The 20,086-nt window shown below is 37.9% G+C and overlaps 2 protein-coding genes across 9 annotated transcripts in view; one reads left to right on the plus strand and one right to left on the minus strand.

The window, feature by feature from the left end:
* Positions 1–20,086, plus strand: part of Scml2 (Scm polycomb group protein like 2) — a 100,949-nt gene that overhangs the window by 45,489 nt on the left and 35,374 nt on the right. For 7 of the 8 annotated variants that reach the window (XM_040292793.2, XM_040292734.2, XM_040292915.2 and 4 more), the window contains exons 2-7: positions 4,553–4,598; positions 9,427–9,495; positions 10,415–10,485; positions 11,357–11,591; positions 15,668–15,756; positions 16,625–16,868. In XM_040292793.2, coding sequence (XP_040148727.1) covers positions 4,553–4,598; positions 9,427–9,495; positions 10,415–10,485; positions 11,357–11,591; positions 15,668–15,756; positions 16,625–16,868 — 754 coding nt within the window. The remainder of the gene's footprint in view (positions 1–4,552; positions 4,599–9,426; positions 9,496–10,414; positions 10,486–11,356; positions 11,592–15,667; positions 15,757–16,624; positions 16,869–20,086) is intronic. The other variant, XM_040292996.2, reaches the window with a different exon arrangement.
* LOC144371789 (uncharacterized) lies at positions 215–2,166 on the minus strand. The gene is given in 2 exon segments (XM_078035077.1): positions 215–1,071; positions 1,073–2,166. Coding segments are annotated over 2 exon segments (1,665 nt in total). The 5' UTR covers positions 2,087–2,166; the 3' UTR covers positions 215–420.

A 20,086-nucleotide genomic window follows, 5' to 3' on the forward strand; every position in this document is an offset into this window, starting at 1 on the left:
CACACAGCGCTTCTGTGTTTCAAGAGAATACTGAAAACAGTCCAGTGTTCTAAGTTTCACAGCTAACTGGCTAACTGTTTAGGAAAGGCATGCATCTTCAGAAGAGAAAGAACCTCACTGGGAACATAAGGGAGTATTTTAGGACAAGTTCTTTTACTTTAACTTCCTTTTGTTATTCCTTTCAAATGAATTATCTAATGTTGAAGAGACAAGGAATTATGGCTATCTTTACCCAAACTTCATTATGATTGCACGGTCATTCTTCAATACATCTTCAGGATGTTGAGGAAAACAAAACATAAGTTCTGCAGCTTTTCCACAGGAAGAACATGCCCAGTGCTTCTCCCTGCAATTATTTTGTGGCACTGAACCCCGAGGGAGGGTAGTGAGGCTGCCTCCTGCAGCCACCAGGCTCCAGGCTCACAGCTTCCCGTGCACCTTCTGGTGCTGGATAACGTGGCCGTGTTGGTTGAAGGCACGTCCGCACTCCCCACACTCATAGGGCTTCTCCCCTGTATGGATCCGCTGCTGCTGGATGTGCACCGAGTACTGGCTGAAGGCCTTGCTGCAGCTGCTGCACTCGTAGGGCTTCTCGGCAGTGTGGGTCCGCAGGTGCACGATCAGGGTGGCCTTAAGGCTGAAGGCCTTGCTACACTCTGCAAGGAAGGGCTTCTCTCCCGTGTGGATCCTCTCATGCTGGATCAGAGAGCGACGTGCACTAAAGGCATGCCCACACTCTCCACACACATAGGGCTTCTCCCCGGTATGGACCCTCTGGTGCTGGATCAGGTGGGAGTGCTGCACGAAGGCCTTGCCACACTCATAGCAAGCATAGGGCTTTTCCTCTGAGTGGATCCGCTCATGGTTCATGAGGGTGGAGCGGTGGCTGAAGGCCTTGCCACACTCGCCACACTCGTAGGGCTTCTCTCCTGTGTGCACATTGTGGTGCTGGATGAGGACTGAGCGGTCACTGAAGGCCTTCCCGCACTCACTGCATGTGTAGGGCTTCTCCCCTGTGTGTACCCGCTGGTGCTGTAGCAGCGTCCTCTTTACACTGAAGGTCTTCCCGCACGCACTCGCTGCACCGGTGAGGCTTCTCCCCAGTGTGTACCCTCTGGTGGCTCCGCAGCACAGTGCTGTGGTTGAAGGCCTTCCCACATAGTGGGCACACATAGGGCCTCTCCCCTGTGTGGATCCGCTGGTGCTGGATGAGGTGCGAGAGCTGGGTAAAGGCCTTCCGACACTCGGCACACTCGTGAGGTTTCTCTCCTGTGTGAATCTTGTGGTGCTGAGCAAGGTCCGAGCTCACTCGAAAGGCTTTTCCACACTCGTTACATTCATAGGGTTTCTCGCCAGTGTGGATTCTCCTGTGTTTACTGAGGACTGAGCTTTGGCTGAAGGCCTTCCCACACACACTGCACACATATGGCTTCTCACCTGTGTGTATTCGCTGGTGTTGAAGAAGATGGGAGCTCCGCCCAAAGCACTTCCCACACTCGATGCACATGTAGGGCCTCTCTCCACTGGGAGCTTCTGGGTGTGGAGTCAGTGGCCTGCTTCTGTTCGAGACACGAGCCTCGCCAGGGACGACAGGGCTTGGATGCAGGCAGAAGCTCTGCTCTGGGTTATAATGTTCTTGAACGATGCTCCCTGAAGATGCTTTCCCCAGATGCACTGTTACCTCATCTGAAATTACCGGCTTTAAGGGCCAATCTGTATTTTGGTTCTCTTCCTTGGTTTTGCATTCCCACGGACAAGATAAGCTGTCCTGCACACAGACTGCAGTGCGATCACATTTGAGGTTGTTTGAGTGGCCATTCCTCAAGCCCTGGCTCTCAGCCCCCTGTCCGTCCAGGACCCATGGGTCTTCCCCTCGTTCCAGCTGGGAGATGACATTGGGCTTGGATCCTGGAAGTCCCAGTGAGACCACGTTTCCGAAGGTCTCCATCATTACGTTTCGGTAGAGGCCCCGCTGCGCAGGGCCCAGGCGATCCCATTCCTCCTTAGAGAGCAGCACAGCTACATCCTCGAAGGTCACCTTAGCCTGGTGTTCTGCTGGCAGTGGCAGGAGTCTGGCAGTTGCCATTACTTTGTTTCTTGAGCCTCTGAGGATGACAGAAATTGGAGGTTCCTGTGGGGCGTTTCTGAGTTTTGGGGGAGCCCCCTCCCCCATTCTCTCCGCCAAGATATCGCCGGCTGCTCCACGACTCGGACTAGGGCTGCCGAGGCGCTGCGCCCACGGTGGAGAGGTTCCCGGGGTGAGGGGCCAGGGACAGAGGGGGTCCCAGGCTGGGGGAAGGGGAGAGGGCCCGGAGGGTCCGACGGAGGGGCATGGGAAAGGGAGATATTCTCTTTTTAATTAAAAAAAAAATTTTGTAGTTGTAGATGCCTTTATTTTATTCATTTCTTTTTATGTGGTGCTGAGGATCGAACCCAGAACCTCACTCATGATAGGCAAGTGCTCTACCTATGGAGCCGTAGCCCCAACCCCCAACCCCAACCCCAACCCCCCCCATATTCTCTTAAAGGGAATAATTTCATTTAACATTTAATGATCAGTGTAGTAAGACATGGAAGCTACATAGACCTGAGTGAAGAATGATAAAGGCTGTCTATAGTGAAACAAAGTGTATTTAGGACAAATGATTTTGATTTTGATTTTATCTTCACCTTAAAAGAATCCTTAGGCTATATTGTACTGGATACAGGCTCACTTTTTGTGGTGCCTTCAAATAACTCACTGCATTTTAACATTGAAATTGTCATCTTTAAGGAACTAAAGATTCTCTCTTTTGAGAATTCTTGTATTTTCCTGGTCAGTTGTTCTATCTACCTCTCCACAAAGCACCACTTTTACCTCTCTTTTAACGCCTGTATTTTGTTTTGTTTAATAACTGCTTGCTGATATTTTTGCCGTAGATTTTTCGCTTTTATGGCAGATTGTGTATCTTCTATCCACATAGCACCAAACACATCAAAAAAATTCTTTAAATACTTGTTCTATATATAACTAGATCACACCTGGAAACAGATGCTGGTAATGGAGAAAGGAACATGAAAGGCTTCAAGAAGGAGATTTTATTTATGTTAGACCTTAAAGCAGTATTTCAAGAAGCAGAAGAGGAAAGAGTATACCACATAGCTAGAACCATATGATAAGTTACTGAAACAGAGGTGTTTGGGTTTTTTTTTGTTTGTTTTGTTTTTGGTACCAGGGATTGGACTCAGTTGCACTCAACCCTTGAGCCACATTCCCAGCCTTATTTTATATTTTATTTAGAGACAGGGTATCACTGAGTTGCTTAGTGCCTCATTTTTGCTGAAACTGGCTTTGAACTTGTGATCTTCCTGCTTCAGCCTCCCAAGCAGTGGGATTACAGGCATGTACCACTGTGTCTGGCTTAAAACTAGTTTTTTGGGGTTTTTTTTTGGTTACTACAGAGGATAGTGGTAGGTGTTAGATGGCGGGTGCTTTGAAATTGTAGAGGGCCTTAAATATGTTCCACAAACGTTTTTTTGTTTTGTTTTGTTTTGTTTTTTTGCTCAGTTACATAGCCAGTGAGAAGGAAGAAAACAGCCGAGACTATGTCTGCTATTATGTATCAAGTAGGTTATGATAGAGAAAGACACTGATGACAAGACAAGCTAGGTAGGTATGGTACCAAACTAAGTAGAAGTTCATGAAGACATGAAACCCCTATGTGGCAGGAGATAGGGAAATGAAGTATGTTGGCCAGTGATGAATGTGGGATTGAAAAAGGAAAAAAACATCTGAGATTGTAGGCCAAGTACCTGGAAAAGTAGTTGTTAGTAAAAGAAAGATGTCAGAAGTGAGTTTTAGGGATGTGAGGCTTGAGTGTATGTCTCTTGAATCAGCTATAGTTTGTACACATAATCATATTCTTACTGTAGTCACACAGAGTTATGGAGGGTAGGTATAATTTATCACATTAGGTTTTTCTATGTACATAACATCTTTTTATAGTATTTATACTGTATTTTCTTCATTGCCTATTTCTGACTAGGTTAGCTCTCGAAGTGGAAGGACAGTCTAATACTTACCTTTGAGGACTTGACTTTTGGAGTTAAAAGTTTAACCAACACAGTCATGATTCTTCTACCTCTTGGCAACATAGTATGATAGAAGTGGGCTTTTGGGATAGGCTTCAGTTTGAATACCAACTTTGTCAACTTACTGTTTTACTCATGTAATATTTAAGTTGATATAATTCACACACTATAAAATTCCCCTTTTTTACAATTCAGTTTTTTTTGTGTGTATTCACAAGTTTGCACAACTATCACTACTATCTAATGTTATAACATTTCAACACCCTAAAAAGGAAATGCTATACCCCTACTCATGTCCATTAGCAATCACTCCTCAGTCCCCCTCTTCCCCCAGCCAACTATTGATCTTCTAATCTGATCATTTTTATTCAAGGGGAAGAGATGGAAATAATGATTCTATCACTGATTTCCAACTACTACCCTTCAGCACTGTATTACACTAAAAGGAGACATTAATTGTGGGTTTTTTTCCCCCTTGTAGGAGAGAACACCAGGAAGTGATACTATGGGACAAACAGCAAATGAAGGTAGACTTTACTTATATAAAGATGATGTTTTTAGTTACTTGTGTGGTATACTGAACTTTTGGAATAAAGCCTTTTAATCAATAAATATTAAGTGCTTAGAAGTGGAATTTTAGAACTGAATAACTATTAGAGGCAATCATATCTTATCCTAGTTTTGTAAATGAGAAAGCTGAAACTGAGGGAGGTTAAGTGAACAAGTTATACAATATTTTGTGATACATCCAAGATTAGAATCCAGATCTTGTAACTCTGGTATGAGTGATTAAAAATCACTTCATTCCATTTTGACTGCTTAATGTTCGGTATATATGCCACACTCATTTGCACTTCGCTTTGTGTTGTGTTTCCCTTTCCATTATATATTTTCCACATATTTGCCTTGCTAAATCTTGTTCCTCTTTTAAGTCTTGTATCTTTCATGACTTTTTCTCTGGCTAAATGAACGCTGTCCTTTAAATTTTGTTAAGTATATTAGTTTAGGGTAGTGTCTATAATTAGATTGAATTTTTCTAGAGCAGGAGTCATGTCTGTACATTTTCTCAGAAAATCTTACTGTGGAACTTTTAGGTAAATACAAGCATGTACTTTTAAAAAAATCAAATAATTTTAAACAGAAAGCAGCCCATATATCCCTTTTTAAGTACTCACATAATTAAAAGAGTTCCCCATTTATAACCAATAAGTAGATCCGTTACTTTGAAAGTTATCATTCTTAGGTCCTTCTTTAAGAAGCCACATCAATGTTTATAACAGCTCAATTCACAGTAGCCAAGCTATGGAACCACCCTACATGCTCTTCAATAGATGAATGGATAAAGAAAATGTGGTATATATACAGTTGAATAGTACTCAGCCATAAAGAAGAATGAAATTATGCCATTTGTTGGTAAATGGATGGAAATGTAGACTATCATGCTAAGTGAAAAAACCAATCCCAGGAAAAGGCTGAATGTTCTCTCTGATATGTGGATGCTAACCAATAACAAGGCAGGGTAGGGAGGGGGGAAGTATAAAAGTTCATTGGATTAGATAAAGGGGAATGAAGGGAAAGGAGGTGGGATGGGAATAGGAAAGACAGTAGAATAAGTTGGACATAACTGCCGAAGTCTGGCTTGGCACAAATCAGGAGCCACTTGTCAAAAGGAAACTAACTTTATTTTTAGAACTACAAACGCCAAACAAAACAGCTCCAGGGAAAAACCCTCAGAGCCCAACTGCCACCACCGGCTTCCACAAGCCTCTCTCCCCAACACCAGCCTTTTCCTCCCACAATCCTCCTCCTCTTGAGGCCGATTGGCTGGGTTGCGTGGGCAGAGCCAAAGAAGTCACCCAATGAGCAGCTCCGTGGAGGAGCCAATCAGCTAGATGTTGCTGGGGCAGCTGTGAGCCAATCATCAGCTGGCAGTCTGAAGGGCAGGGAAACAGCCCAATGAACATCACCGCAGAGGAGCCAATCAGCTAGATGTTGCTGGGGCAGTCTGAAGCTTGCTGGCAGCTGGAAGTTTGCTGGGGCCCCTTTGGCTGTGGCTCTCAACACATAACTTTCCTATACTTATATATGAATACACAACCAGTGTAACTCTACATCATGTACAAGAATGGGATCCTAATTGGAATGGGTTGCACTCCATGTCAAAACACACCCTACTGTCATGTATATCTAGAAACAACAAGTAAAAATATAAGGAGGAATGGGATTGTGGCTCAGTGGTAGAGTGCTCGCCTTGCACATGTGAGATCCTGGGTTCGATCCTCAGCACCACATAAAAAAAAGTGAAATAAAGGTATTGCGTCCAACTACAACTAAAAAAATAAATAAATATTTAAAAATATATATAAGGAAAAGTGAATGAAGAAGGAAAAATAGTTGAGCAGTTATAGAGAAAGGGAGGATAGGGAATATAGAGGAGGAATGGAGGGACAAAGCCTAAAGAAAATGATGCCAGCATCTACCATGGTAAGATAGGAGAAATTAGCCAGGTGAGGAAGGAGAGGTAGCTTGTTCTAGGCAGAGGTCATCTTGAGTCTACTGAAGCAAAGATGTGGTTGGGCTAAGCGACTGGCCAGGAGATGGCAGCAGAGATCAGGCTGACCCAGAGCACAAGAGGCTTTCTGCACGGGGTGAGCCCTTGCCACCAGCATCCCAGGTGACCCTTTTATCCACATCCTGATTTAGCATTTTTCCTAGATCTTTTTTGGTTAGCAAAATATTGTTATGGGATAGGTCTAATTTGCATATTTGATATTTTTTAATTTTTGATAGGTAAAAATTGCATATATTTATGGTGTAAAATATGATGTTTTGAGGTATAGTATATAACTTGTTCAGTGACTATAAAAAGCTAATTAACATGCATTAGCTCTCGTTTCTCATTAGTGGTAAGAATACTTAAAATCTATTTTCTTGGCAAGTTTCAGGTATTTAAAATGTTGTCATTAATCAACATGACATAACGATTGTAACCATGATGTACAATCGATCTCATGAACTTATTATTCCTCCTGTGCAATGTAAATTTTGTGTCCTTTGACAAACATCTCCCCAAGCCCAGCCTCTTAGAACCATCATTTTTCTCTCTGCTTCTCTAAATTCAACATTTTAGATTCCACATATAAGTGAGATCATGTTGTATTTGTTTTGTTTTGTTTTGTGCCTGGCTTATTTTACTTAATATAATACCCTCAGATTTATCCATGTTGTCACAAATGACAGAATTTCCCTTTCTGATACTGAACAGCATTCCATTGTGAGTATATATCCCATTTCCTTTATCCGTTTACCTGCTGGTAGACACACAGGTTGATTGAATGTGTTAACTATTATAAGAAATGCTGCAATGAACGAGGGAGTACAGATGTCTTTGACATGCTGATTCATATCCTTTGGATATATACACAGTTGTGTTTGGGAATATCTCAATTTATGAAGGAAAAAAAACCTGCTGGTTAAGTTTTTATTTTTAATTGACTAGGTAAATTCCATACTGAATTGAAATAAAATTGAAAGGCTTTTAAAAAAGAAGTTTATTACTTACTTGACAAAGCATCAATAAGGCCAAAACAGCAATTGTTAAAAATATATAAAGTATGTTTAAATTGATGAATTCATAATGAAACAAAACTAAAAAAAATTCACAAGTAAAACCTATTGGGGGCTGGGGTTGTGGTTCAGCGGCAGAGCACTTGCCTAGCATGTGTGAGACCCTGGGTTCGATTTTCAGCACCATATAAAAACAAATGAAATGAAGGTATCTGTTGGTCATCCGTGGAGATTGCTAGAGATCCAATTTATCATTTTGAAAACTCAAGAATAAAGAAAAAAATAATATGTTATTTGTGTTTTCCCTTTGTGATCTGTACCTCAGTGTTATTGAGTGGTTGAAGAGAGGAAGCTTCTCTCTACAGAAGTTTTCTGGATAGGCTGGGCTCAGTGACACATGACTATAATCCCAGTAATTTGGGAGACAGGCAGGAGGATCACAAGTTCAAGGCTAGTTTCAGCAGCTTAGGGAGATTCTGTCTCAAAAAATAAAAGGGCTGGGGATATAGCTCAGTGGTAAAGCATCCTTGGGTTCAGTCCCTATTACCACACACAAAAACATGTTTTCTGGATAATCAAGAATGAATGCTAGAATTAGAATCCCTCCATTTTGTAGCTACTAATAAACTAATGTCTAGGAATACCCATCCATGGCTATTTACTAGAACCAGAAGAATACAATACTAGGGGAAAGGAGTCAGCAAAATTCTAATTAGAAAACTCTAAAGGACTAGCTAGTTTATTGCCATCAAGAACAATAAAAACATTACAAGGGAAAAGTAAAAAAGAGGAGGAGAAGGAGCCTACAGATCAAAAGGATATAGGGAGATATCAACCATTGCTAGATGGGAACATTGAGTGATTCTAACATACATACCCTTATAATAATTGAAGCAGTTGGAGAAATATGAACACCTACTGGTCATTTGATGATAGTAAGGCATTTTAACCAATATTTAAAGTATAATGGCAGTATTATGCTTCAGTTTTTTTAAGTCCTTTCAGAGATACTTTAATATCTGTGGATGAAATGATGTATCTTAGATTTGGTGAGGTCTCAAGGATCCAGGGCTATTTGAGACCTTTAGCTTAAGACAGAGGAAAAACTGCCTAGTTCATCGAATTACCTTACATTCTAGATTCTCTGTGATATTTTGAATACTCAGAAGCATACACTATTTCTAGGACTTGTAAATTTGATTTGGAAAGGTTTTTTTTTTTTGCAATTTTATTTTTGTGGTTCAGGGAATTGAACCCAGGGCCTAATGAATTAGGATATATTTAGTTTATACATTATAAGGATCAGCTTATTTTGGTTTATAACATTCATAACAAATGTTTGCTTATTCTGCATGCCAGTCCCTGTTCTAGTGAACAAGACAGGCAAAATAAATCCCTTATGGTGCTTTCATTTGAGTAGAGTGAGACATATAGTAAACAAAATAAAGTGGGCAAATTATAAAGTGAATAGTAAGAACTATGTAGAAGATGAGGGTATTAGTCATAAAAGTTAAAACTTACTATTAGAAAATAGTAAGACCTATGCAGAAGATGAAGAAGTTATACAAAATACAACTTACTATTAAGAATAACTTCATGGGCTGGGGTTGTGGCTCAGTGGTAGAGCCCTCACCTAGCATGCATGAGGCACTGGGTTTGATCCGCAGCACCACATAAATGTAAAATAAAGATATTGTGTCAACGTAAAACTAAAAAATAAATATTAAAAAAAAATAACTTCATACTGTGTTTTTTTGGTATTGCTGACTATTTTCTCTTTTTTGTTAGATTCAATGGAAGTCAAGAAGGAGAGTCAAGAGAAAACTCCTCACTCAAGCACATCATCTGTGCAAAATGGTAGGTTTTAAAGTAGTTTAATACAACATGGTTTTGTTTCTTACTTAGTATTAAAATAAACTCTTATTGCTTTTGGTACAATATGTACAATAAACTTGTAAATATAAAAGCTAAGCAATAGAAAAGGTCAAAGCTTATATTTTATTCTGAAATTTTTACTTTGGTTTTACTTAGAGATAAAATTTATCCTTTGATAGTCTAACTAGTCAGGCAACATACATTGTTTCAAGCCAGCTAAGTACACTGTTTTTTTATCTTCTCTGGCATTATGATATGTTATTAATGGGGAGGGGCAGACATTAAGAGTTTGTAGAAAATGTAGATCATTAAAATATTCTGTATACCTGACTACACTAATGATTAGCTAACTGCTTTGCTCTACTAACATCTTCTTGGCACTTTGGATCTAATAGTCCTTTGAGAAACTACTCTGGTTCTCAGAATTTTTTCTTTCCATGAAACATAAGAGCAAAATTCTGTTGGACCACATACTTACACACCTTCAGCTCCCCATGAAGAACAAAGTGCCTTCTCATTCATGGGATGAAATGGTATAAACATGTTTCTTGAATAAATTCATATCTAAATAGATGAATAAACTTTGTATTACTCTACAAAAATTCCTTTGTTTCTAATGACATTTTTTAAATCACTGTGCTTTACTTCTCAATACATTGAAAGGACCTGGGTTGTATCAGAGTCATTATTATTAGGAAATTGTCTTGTTTTTTTATTTCCATGCTGCTAATCAAATGTAGATCAGGATGTTTGAATCTGCTCTTTAGGAAGTATTTGTTTTTAAAGAGTTTTCTCAACTGAAAAACAGATGGTTCTGAAAATTACTATGCATACCATATGTATATATATGTATGTATATGTATATTCATTCATCCCTGTTTTGCACATGTGTTTTCTCCAGATGATTTTCAGTGGGACAAATATTTGAAAGAGACTGGATCTTTAAGTGCTCCTGCAGAATGCTTCAGACAGGTATGCCAAAATTTTGTAGATGTTTTTTATATTAATGTAAACCAGGCACGGTGGCATAGGCCTGTAATCTCAGCACCTTGGGAGGCTGAGTCAGGAGGATCACAAATTCAAAGCCAGCCTCAGCAACAGTGATGTGCTTAGCAACTCAATGAGACCCTCTCTAATTAAAATACAAAGTAGGGCTGGGGGTGTGGCTCAGATGTTGAGTGCCTCTGAGTTCAGTCCCCCCAAAAATAAAAATAATTTATTCTTATGTCAGGTATACTAAGCCCTTATGATTGCCCATCTGGAGGGAAAGATAAACTTGTAAATAAATAATTATGAGAAGTGTGATACCTTTATACCGGGAAGGATAATAGAAGACATTCTATTTGAGATTGTTGGGAAGAGGGGGAGGCAGAGGCAAGGCACCTGGGTGTGAAAGAATCTGAATATTGAGGGATAGCCTGGGGTAGCTTGAAGCACAAAATGGATGGAAGTGATAGTGTGGAAATGAGGTTAAAGGTGTGGGAACATTTAAACTGTGCTGAGCAGCTGGACTTTATCATAGGCAATGATGATCTGCTAGTAGGTTTTTTCCAAGAGGAACAGCCTAATTGCATTCTTACTTCAGAAAGCCCCTCTAGGTGAATTTTAGAGGTTCTATTTAGGTATGTGGGCAAATGAGTAAGACTAACAATGGGTAATGTTTTTATACTGCATGTCAAACCAAGGAGAGAGTTTGGAGAAAATTTTTTTCTTGACCCTGATAGGTTTGACCTCAGTTACTGTCTGCTATGACTTGTACTTAAAATGTTTCCCAGGTATTCTGGTAACATAACTGTTTTTCTTAAAGTTGATGCATTTTTGACAAATTTTTATCTATATATAGTCTAAGATTCCACCAGCAAATGACTTCAAAGTTGGTATGAAATTGGAAGCTCGTGACCCTCGCAATGTTACTTCAGTATGTATTGCTACAGTTATTGGAATTACTGGGGCCAGATTACGTTTACGATTGGATGGCAGTGACAACAGAAATGATTTTTGGAGACTTGTTGATTCCCGGGACATACAGCCTGTTGGGACATGTGAAAAAGAAGGAGACTTACTTCAGCCTCCACTGGGTAAGAATAAACCATTTTTAAAAATAACATATTCTTACTAGTGTGATATTTAGTGGAAATAATTTTAAGTGACCTTTAAAAAATCTCTCTGGCATGCTCACAAGTCAGGTGGTTACTGTGTAGAATGTATGATGAGAGAGAAACTCCATGCCATATGTTGTGCAGTTTGACTTGAGTACTCCTGGCATATGTTTGCCAAAGAGTCCCATTTCAGGACAGTGCTCATGCTAAATCTTCAAACTTGAAATGCTAAGTGCAGCTTTAGATTACACATTCAGATCAAGAACCCCATCTGAAGAAGAAGTTTGTAGCATTTGGTATGAGTTATAGCCTTCTCAATTTTGATCATTGAGCCATTCAGCATTTTTTATATGAAATGAACAATAGGTGAACTCCAGGTCTAAACATGAGAATTTCATTATACCTACAGTGGGAAGAAATCAGAGTGAGAGAAATAGGAGTCAGTAACTTTGAGAGCGAGCTCCAAATCCTAACCACTAGTTCACTAGGGGACTTACATTTAGGTCTTTACAAAGGAGGAGAGGATGGAACTTTAAGTAAAGGGATTAAGATATCAAATATGTAACACTCAATTTTGGCTAAGCCTTTAAAAGATAAAAAGATAGTGACTCTTACTTAAGGCAAAAATTTTTAAATTTAAGCACACCATGATACTATGTGGAAAATAAATTATATAGTTTGATTATTCTACATTCTGAGTGATTGGTAATTATTGGTTTTTATTTTTATTTTTTTGCAATACAGGAAATTGAACCCAAGGGCAGTATACCACTGGAGTATATCCCCAGTTCTTTTATTTATTTATTTATTCATTTTTTTTTTTTTAATTTTGAGAGGGTTTCATTAAGTTCCCAAGCCTAAGTTTCCAAGGCTATACTTGAACTTGTGATCCTCCTGCTTTACCTTCCCAAGTTTCTGGAATTATAGGCATGCACCAATGTGCCCAATAGTGGTTACTCTTTTAGCAGTATATTTTCATAATACCTTATTGTAATTGTTAATATAACTAATATGATTTAGGCTTCCAAGTATTGCTCAGTGGTTGAATCTGTGCTTAGCATGTACAAAGTTCTTGGTTTAATCCCTAGCATCCTGCCCCTTCCCACCAAAAAATTGGTTTAAGATTTATACTTATTGAGCTGGGGTTGTGGCTCAGTGGTAGAGCACTTGCCTAGCATGTGTGAGGCACTGGGTTCGATTCTCAGCACCGCATATAAATAAATAAATGAATAAAATAAAGGTCCATCAACATCTAAAAAATTTTTTAAAATATATTTTTTTATGTTTGGGTGGTGCTGGGAATCAAACCCAGGGCCTCAGACTTACTAAGCACACACTTTCCTACTGAACTATATCCTCAGCACTAAAATATTTAAAAAAACTAGTCAGAGATATGTTATAAGATGATTTAGGGTATATGTGGGGGTTTTTTCTTTTCCTTTTTTTTTAAAAATTTTTTTAGTGGTAGATGGACACAATATCTTTATTTTTATTTATTTATTTCTATGTGGCACTGAGGATTGAGCCCAGGGCTTCATGCGTGCAAGTCAAGCACGCTACCACTGAGCCACAACCCCAGCCCATTTTTTGCCTTTTCTTCATATCACATTTTTTGGGTACTAGGGATTGAACTCAAGGACACTCTACCACTGAGCCACAACCCCAGCCCTTTTTTGTATTTTATTTAGAGACAGGGTCTCACTGAGTTACTTAGTGCCTGACTTTTCCTGAGACTGGCTTTGAACTCTAGATCCTCCTGCCTCAGCCTCTGAAGCTGCTGGGATTACAGGCATGTGCCACCATGCCCAGCTATTTTTGCATTTTATTTAAAGAAAATAAAGCTATTACAATGGTCAGCATTTCAAATGCATAACCAGATTTATGGTCATTCTCTTTTTTTCAAATTACTTATCATTTTTTAAAAAATACAAACAATACTTATAGATTACTATCTATTTTGGCAGTGTATATAGAAATTCACAATTTGTGTCAGTTTGGTCTATATGCACTTTTGAATAGTTTAATTTTCATTTTAATATAACAATTTATTTAGTTTTCCTTTTTAAATTTTTGTTTACTTAAAGGTTTTTAAATTTTTTAGTTATAGATGGAACACAGTGCCATTATTTATTTTTAAAAAATATTTATTTTTTTAGTTCTGTTGGACACAATATCTTTAGTTTATTTTTATGTGGTGCTGAGGATCAAACCCAGCATCTCACGCATGCTAGGTGAGCACTCTAACACTGAGCCACCACCCCAGCCCTTATTTATTTATTTTTATGTGGCACTGAGGATCAAACCCAGTGCCTCCCACATGCTAGGCAAGCATGCTACCACTGAGCCACAACCTCAGCCCTTGTTTATTTAAATCTTAAAGGTTATTATTAAGATTTTTTTCCTTTTGACATACAAACCAAAGTGTACAAATTCTAAGTATACAACTTATAACAAACATACCTGTATAACTACCACTCATATCAGGAAATAGAAAACCCTAGAAGCCCACTTCTGCTGATTTCCCAAGTTATAAGCTACCCCTTCCCAAGTATAACTAGCATCTAGACTTCCTAATATTATAGATTAGTTTTATCTGTTTTAAAACTTTTTATATGTGCTTTAATCTGTTTTTGTTTTGGGGTGGGTTTGTTTTTTTTTTTTTTTTAGTTTGTGTATGACTTTAGATGATTTAAAATTTTAGGAGAATCTTGGTGCATGATAAGATGAGATAAAAGTTAAGCAGAAGGACCAGAGAATGATGGTTATGGAATATTCTTCTGATAATGCTATTTATTAGATATCAGTAATGTTGATTTATTATAAGAGTAAGTAATAAATCAAGTACATACACTTATTTTTTCCTAATGGCAGTTGTTTTTGTACAGGATTATTAGAAGATGGCTTTTTCTACCTTAACTTTCTTGCATGTTTTATCCTATTGATGCATCCATTATTAGTGATTCATATGCCTGTCTATCTTAATGCATTTATCCATCAAGGATACGTGCTAACTTCTTTCCAGTTCTGGTATGGGCATAGGCAGGTGTTGTATGAAACATATTGTCCTGAGAAAATGGTAAAATTATCACCCCCTCTTGTCTTCCTGCTGCCTGTGCCACATGTTGAGATCTCTAGCAAAGACAACTGTCAAGTCTATTTTGATAGCTTCTGATACGAATTCTAAGATCATGTTTAAATTGCTGAAGCAAGAGCAGTCTTTTTTCTTAACATTTTATGAAAAATTTCAAGTATACATAAAAGGATTTTACAGTGAACACCCCCATACCCACTACTTAGATTCTACCATTATCATTTTATTGTACTTGCTTTATTACTTATCTATCCATTTTCTGTCCTTTTGTTAGTTCATCAATCCCTCTTATTTTTTAATACAATTCAGCGTAAGTTATTGATACTAGTATACTTCTCTTAGATGCTTAAATTAACTAGAATTAGCATTGGTTTTTTGTATATTAAATCTATATACAATGAAATGTACTGCTGTATATGTACATTTGCTGAGTTCAACAGAAAACTGTCTTTCTGAAAAGAAGAAACCAGGGGCTTTGAGGGAAAAAGGTGGGTAAAAGTCTTTTGAAATCTTTGCCTGTGCTTGCGTTGTTATTGGTAAAATGGAACTTCTTTCAGTCTCTGTCTTGGATTCCCAACAGATATACATGTTCATTGGTAAACCATAGCCAGTAGCTTCTCTAAAATAGAGTTTTGCTGCATGTGGTGGTACACACCTGTAATCAAAAGCTGGGGACTTAGCTCAGTGGTAAAAGCACTCCTGCGTTCATTCCCAGTACCAACAAGAAAAAGTTGCTAACCCCACTGTAGCATTGTTGCCAGACAGTACAGTGGGGATAGTAACAATGAGAGGAGGGTGCATCTGCTCCTCTTGCCTGTATCCTATGTCCTTAGATAAGAAGGTCATTCTCTGGAAAAGAATGATGAGTGAAACATGTTTTGTTTTTGTTTTTTTCTTTTTAAATACTAACTTGCTATAGTATCACAGGGGGACTTTTTTTCATGATTTCTAATTTTTAAAATAGGCTACCAGATGAATGCATCATCATGGCCTATGTTCCTTTTGCGAACACTGACAGGATCTGAAATGGCACCTGCAACTTTCTTTAAGCAGGTAAGTGTCATAAAAAACTTCTAACAACTTATATTTTTATTGTGTTAATGGGAATGCTTAATGTTTTGTCTTCTCTGATATGAAAAGGCAAAAATACTTTTTAAATTACTGGATTGGCAATTAAAGTTGTTTGCTGGCCCAAATAGGGAAGGGGGGGCCACAGAGAAGATGTATCTTTTCAGGCAGGCCCACAGTGACACTCCTCTTCCAGCCACACCCCACCTTTCTACTGTTAACACCCAGTCATTCTGAAACTAGGATGGACTGATTAGGTTACATCTCTCAAAGTCCTATCATTTTATCTCCAAACAGTACTGCATTAACATGGACACCTCATTTGCAACCCAAAATACCTATCCTTATGATACTTGTATGCTAGTAAAGAGAGACAGTCAATAAACACAACTTAAAAAGCAAAACATGGACACATGTAAGAAATGATATGTGCTATGCAAAAAGAGGGGAGGGGAGAGAGTGTATGAAGGGATCCAGAGAGCCATGTGGGGGAAGGGGTTTTGTACAATTTTAAGTAAATTAAAGAATTAGGGCAAGTTTCAAATGAAAAGTAATATGTGAACAGAAACCTGAAGGATCTGATTGTTAACCAAGCAAATATCTACAGAAGTGCTCAAGCAGAGAGAATATCCATGGTCAAAACTGTCATGCAGGTGCTGTCTGAAAAGTTTGAGGAATATCAAGGAAGCAAGTGTAGCATAGTTTCAGATCTGTGAGAATGCATTTCTTCCCATATTAATTGATAAATATAGAGCTTACTTTTTGTGTGCTAAGTATTATAAGAGAATACACTTGAGCAAATGGTTTTTAATACATCTTAACAATGAAAACTTAAAAAAAAATGTTTTGGTAGGAACCACCAAAGCCACCCATAAATAATTTTAAAGTGGGGATGAAACTGGAAGCTATTGACAGAAAAAACCCGTACTTGATCTGTCCTGCAACCATTGGAAATGTAAGAGGAGACGAAGTTCATATCACCTTTGATGGATGGAGTGGAGCATTTGATTATTGGTGCAAGTATGATTGTCGAGATATTTTTCCAGTTGGGTGGTGCTGCCTAACAGGAGATGTATTGCAACCACCAGGAAATAGTGGTAAGCTAATACATAACTACATATTCATTTATTCATTCATTCATTTTTATTGAAGTTAGATCTAACTGCTTTTGTGGCATTGTGGTTAGCATTGGTGATATTAGGACTTCATGTCTAACTAGAGTGGCAGCCAGAACAGCAGTATCACTGTTCAAGCAAGAGAACTAGAAGTCAAGAAAGGCTATGATTAGAATTCTTGAGGGCTGCTCCAACATCATAGTCTTAGTTCCAGTGCACACTGGAGAATATGGGAAAGCTAAAAATTTCATTTGGACCACTGAAGCCTTGTTGCTATAAGCATTGGTCAAGGGTGGGGGGTGGTTCAAATACTTTTATAATAGCTATTCAATTAAAAATTATACACTAGAACTAGGAATATAGCTCTGTGGTAGAATGTGTTAAGCATGCACAAGGCCCTGGGTTTGATTTCTAGTGCCCTAAGGAATTTTTTTTACATGGTATATTCCATTGTTCATATTTCAAAGGCAATTTTTCTAAAAGTTGGGCATAACAGCTATTTAAAACACATTTTGAATGGTTTTGATTCTGTTTTTCAAGTTAAATTGATTCTTCGATAGTTTTAAGTAAAATCTACACATAAGTGAAAATTTATAACTCTTTAAAAAAGTTATTATAGATTTCTATGTTATTTTAGTTATGGTACTATTTATTGGCTATAACGCTAAATTGAATAAGTTGAATACTGTGACCATCTAGATATTTTCTTTCAGAGAAAAGTCCTCAAAATATTGAAACTTCTTGTTGACTCTTCAAGGGCCTTTAGACATGCCTAAATTGGTCTTCTGTGATGGAATAACTGCTGAGATTTAAGTGAGATCTAAGCATAGAACTCAAACACTGGCCTAAGTTTAATATGAAGCTATTAATGGAATTAAATGTGAATATAATTAAAATGTACTCCACTAAATGTATTTATACCAGAAAAAAGCTAGATGTAGAAATGAATAGGAAAAATGTGTAGAGGAGAGTGGTGACTATTCTTGTAACTGCTAGTAAGACTTTCTGTAATTTGAGTCACGTGTTATTATACTACAATACTGCATGCCTTGATGTTCTTTTTTTATTAGGTACCTCTTTTATCATTTCCTTGCTTTCATATTTCTAGAAAGTAGATACTAGTGGTTGAATTTGTAAAATCTAGTACAATACAGATCCGGTTTCATATGCTGCAAAGATAACTAAGGCCTAGTGTATCCCTTCAAGAAGTTTACCTTATAGTGGAAGAGAGATGAATCTCAGGAGGGACTGGTGTGTAAAAAATAATATAGAATTATCAATTCAAGAATAGAGATGTGTGCTAGGTGTGAAGGGGACCCAAAGACTTCTGATCTGTGCTAGAGGAAAAGGTGGTTGTATAAAGGAATGCTTCACAAAAGGACACATGACATGAGAAGGAATTTGCTAGGCCAAATGTAAATAGAGGTAGGGTGGACCCGTTACAGTGTGTAAAATTTGTTTATCCTAAAAACTGAGGAGTTTAGTTTGTGACAAGGTGAATTTGGAATGTGTGATTGAGAATGCTATTGTCCTCCAGTACTTTTTTCCCCTTAGTAATACACTTTGGTTGACGAATGTAATGACTACTTTTGCAGTCAAACCTACAAGTATGATTTTTGCTAAGTACAGATAGTATGTCCTACTTTCAGGAATTAAAGAATATGGTTTTTGGCTGGATCATGAGGTGGGGACCATGTCCTAGGCACTATAAAATAGAAAATGAGAAGTCCCTGAGGACTTCATGCAGCAGAGCTTTCATATTAGTCTATAATGCCCTTTTCTGGACTGTTAATGGAGAGGAATAAACTGTTACGTTATGTAAACCACTATTCTTTTAGCTTTTTCTCTTACTATGAGCTGAACTTGATTCAGGGTGAAATTTTGACATCCAGATGCACATGTCCATTGGATAGCTGCACATGCAGATATGGTGCCTTAAAAAAAGATCCTGATTGATTAAAAACAGGATTGTGAGTCATCGTGTGCACTCAAACAAATACTATTTGTGCCAGACAGGAGTATAGGTGTGTGTGGGAGGGTGCAGTTTACGTGTTTTGTTGATAAGAGCAAATGGTGGAAGTTTTGAGTCTGGTTTTAATTGTACATGTTTAACCAGGTGGAAATGGAAGAGAATCGATACAGAATCTTGTGTGTCAACATTTAAGATAGTAATTCTCAAGGGTGGGGTAGGGGAATGGGGGGGCAGTAATTCTCACTCTTGAATCACTTGGAGGCGTTTGTTGAAAGACATTACCCTGGAACTCAATTCCAGGGGTTCTGAGTCAATAGGCCTAGAAATCTAGGACACCGAGAAAAAATGTACGTAAATGTAGGATAATTACTAGATGGTTCTCCTAACAATAGGAGAGGAAATATTTTAACGAGAAAACATTCAACAAGCAAGAAAATAGTCATTGGTGAACTTAGTACATGTGATTAGTGGACTTCTTTATAAAGAGTCAGATTTAGAGTCAGGATTGACTAGGAAATGGAAAATATGGGAAAATATGTGGCTTCTCAGTACATTGTGAGATCTGCCTTTTCTGTTCTTACTCTAATGAACATTTTCCCACTTTAAGTAAAATTTGAAAAATCTTATGTTGCTTTGTCTCTTTACCCTCTCCTGTGTGTAATGCTTTCAGTATTTCCTCTACACTCATTGAAAACCATATTAGATAGTGTTATAATTTTGCTTTCATCATCAAACATAATTTAGAAAACATAATTTAGAAAACTTTCCTTCTAAAAAGTTTATTGTATTTGCCCCATATTTTTGCCCTTTCAATTGTTATTTCTTCTTGATTCTCAAGATTGCTCCTTTCATTGTTTTCTTCTTGCTTAGAGAGGTTTTTTTTTTTTTTTGGCCATTCTTTTAGGAATGAGGATGACAAATTTTCTTGGTTTTTCTGAGAATGTCTTTATTTTGTCCTCATTCTTGAAGAATATTTGTTAGATATAGAATTCTAGACTGATAGTTTTTCCAGCACTTTTCACGTGCTGGAAACATATCTTCTTTATGGCTTCCAGGGTTTCAGATGAGAAATTTGTAATTATTCAATTTGTTTTCCCATATAGGTTTTATTATGGGTACTGAGCCACAACCCCAGCCCATCCTGTGGCTTTTTAAATTTTTTGTAAATTTTTTCCTTTTAGATTTACACAACAAATATATTTTGACATATTATACCTACATGGAGTAT

Source organism: Ictidomys tridecemlineatus, chromosome X (genome assembly GCF_052094955.1).
Source record: "Ictidomys tridecemlineatus isolate mIctTri1 chromosome X, mIctTri1.hap1, whole genome shotgun sequence".
Lineage (NCBI taxonomy): Eukaryota > Metazoa > Chordata > Mammalia > Rodentia > Sciuridae > Ictidomys > Ictidomys tridecemlineatus.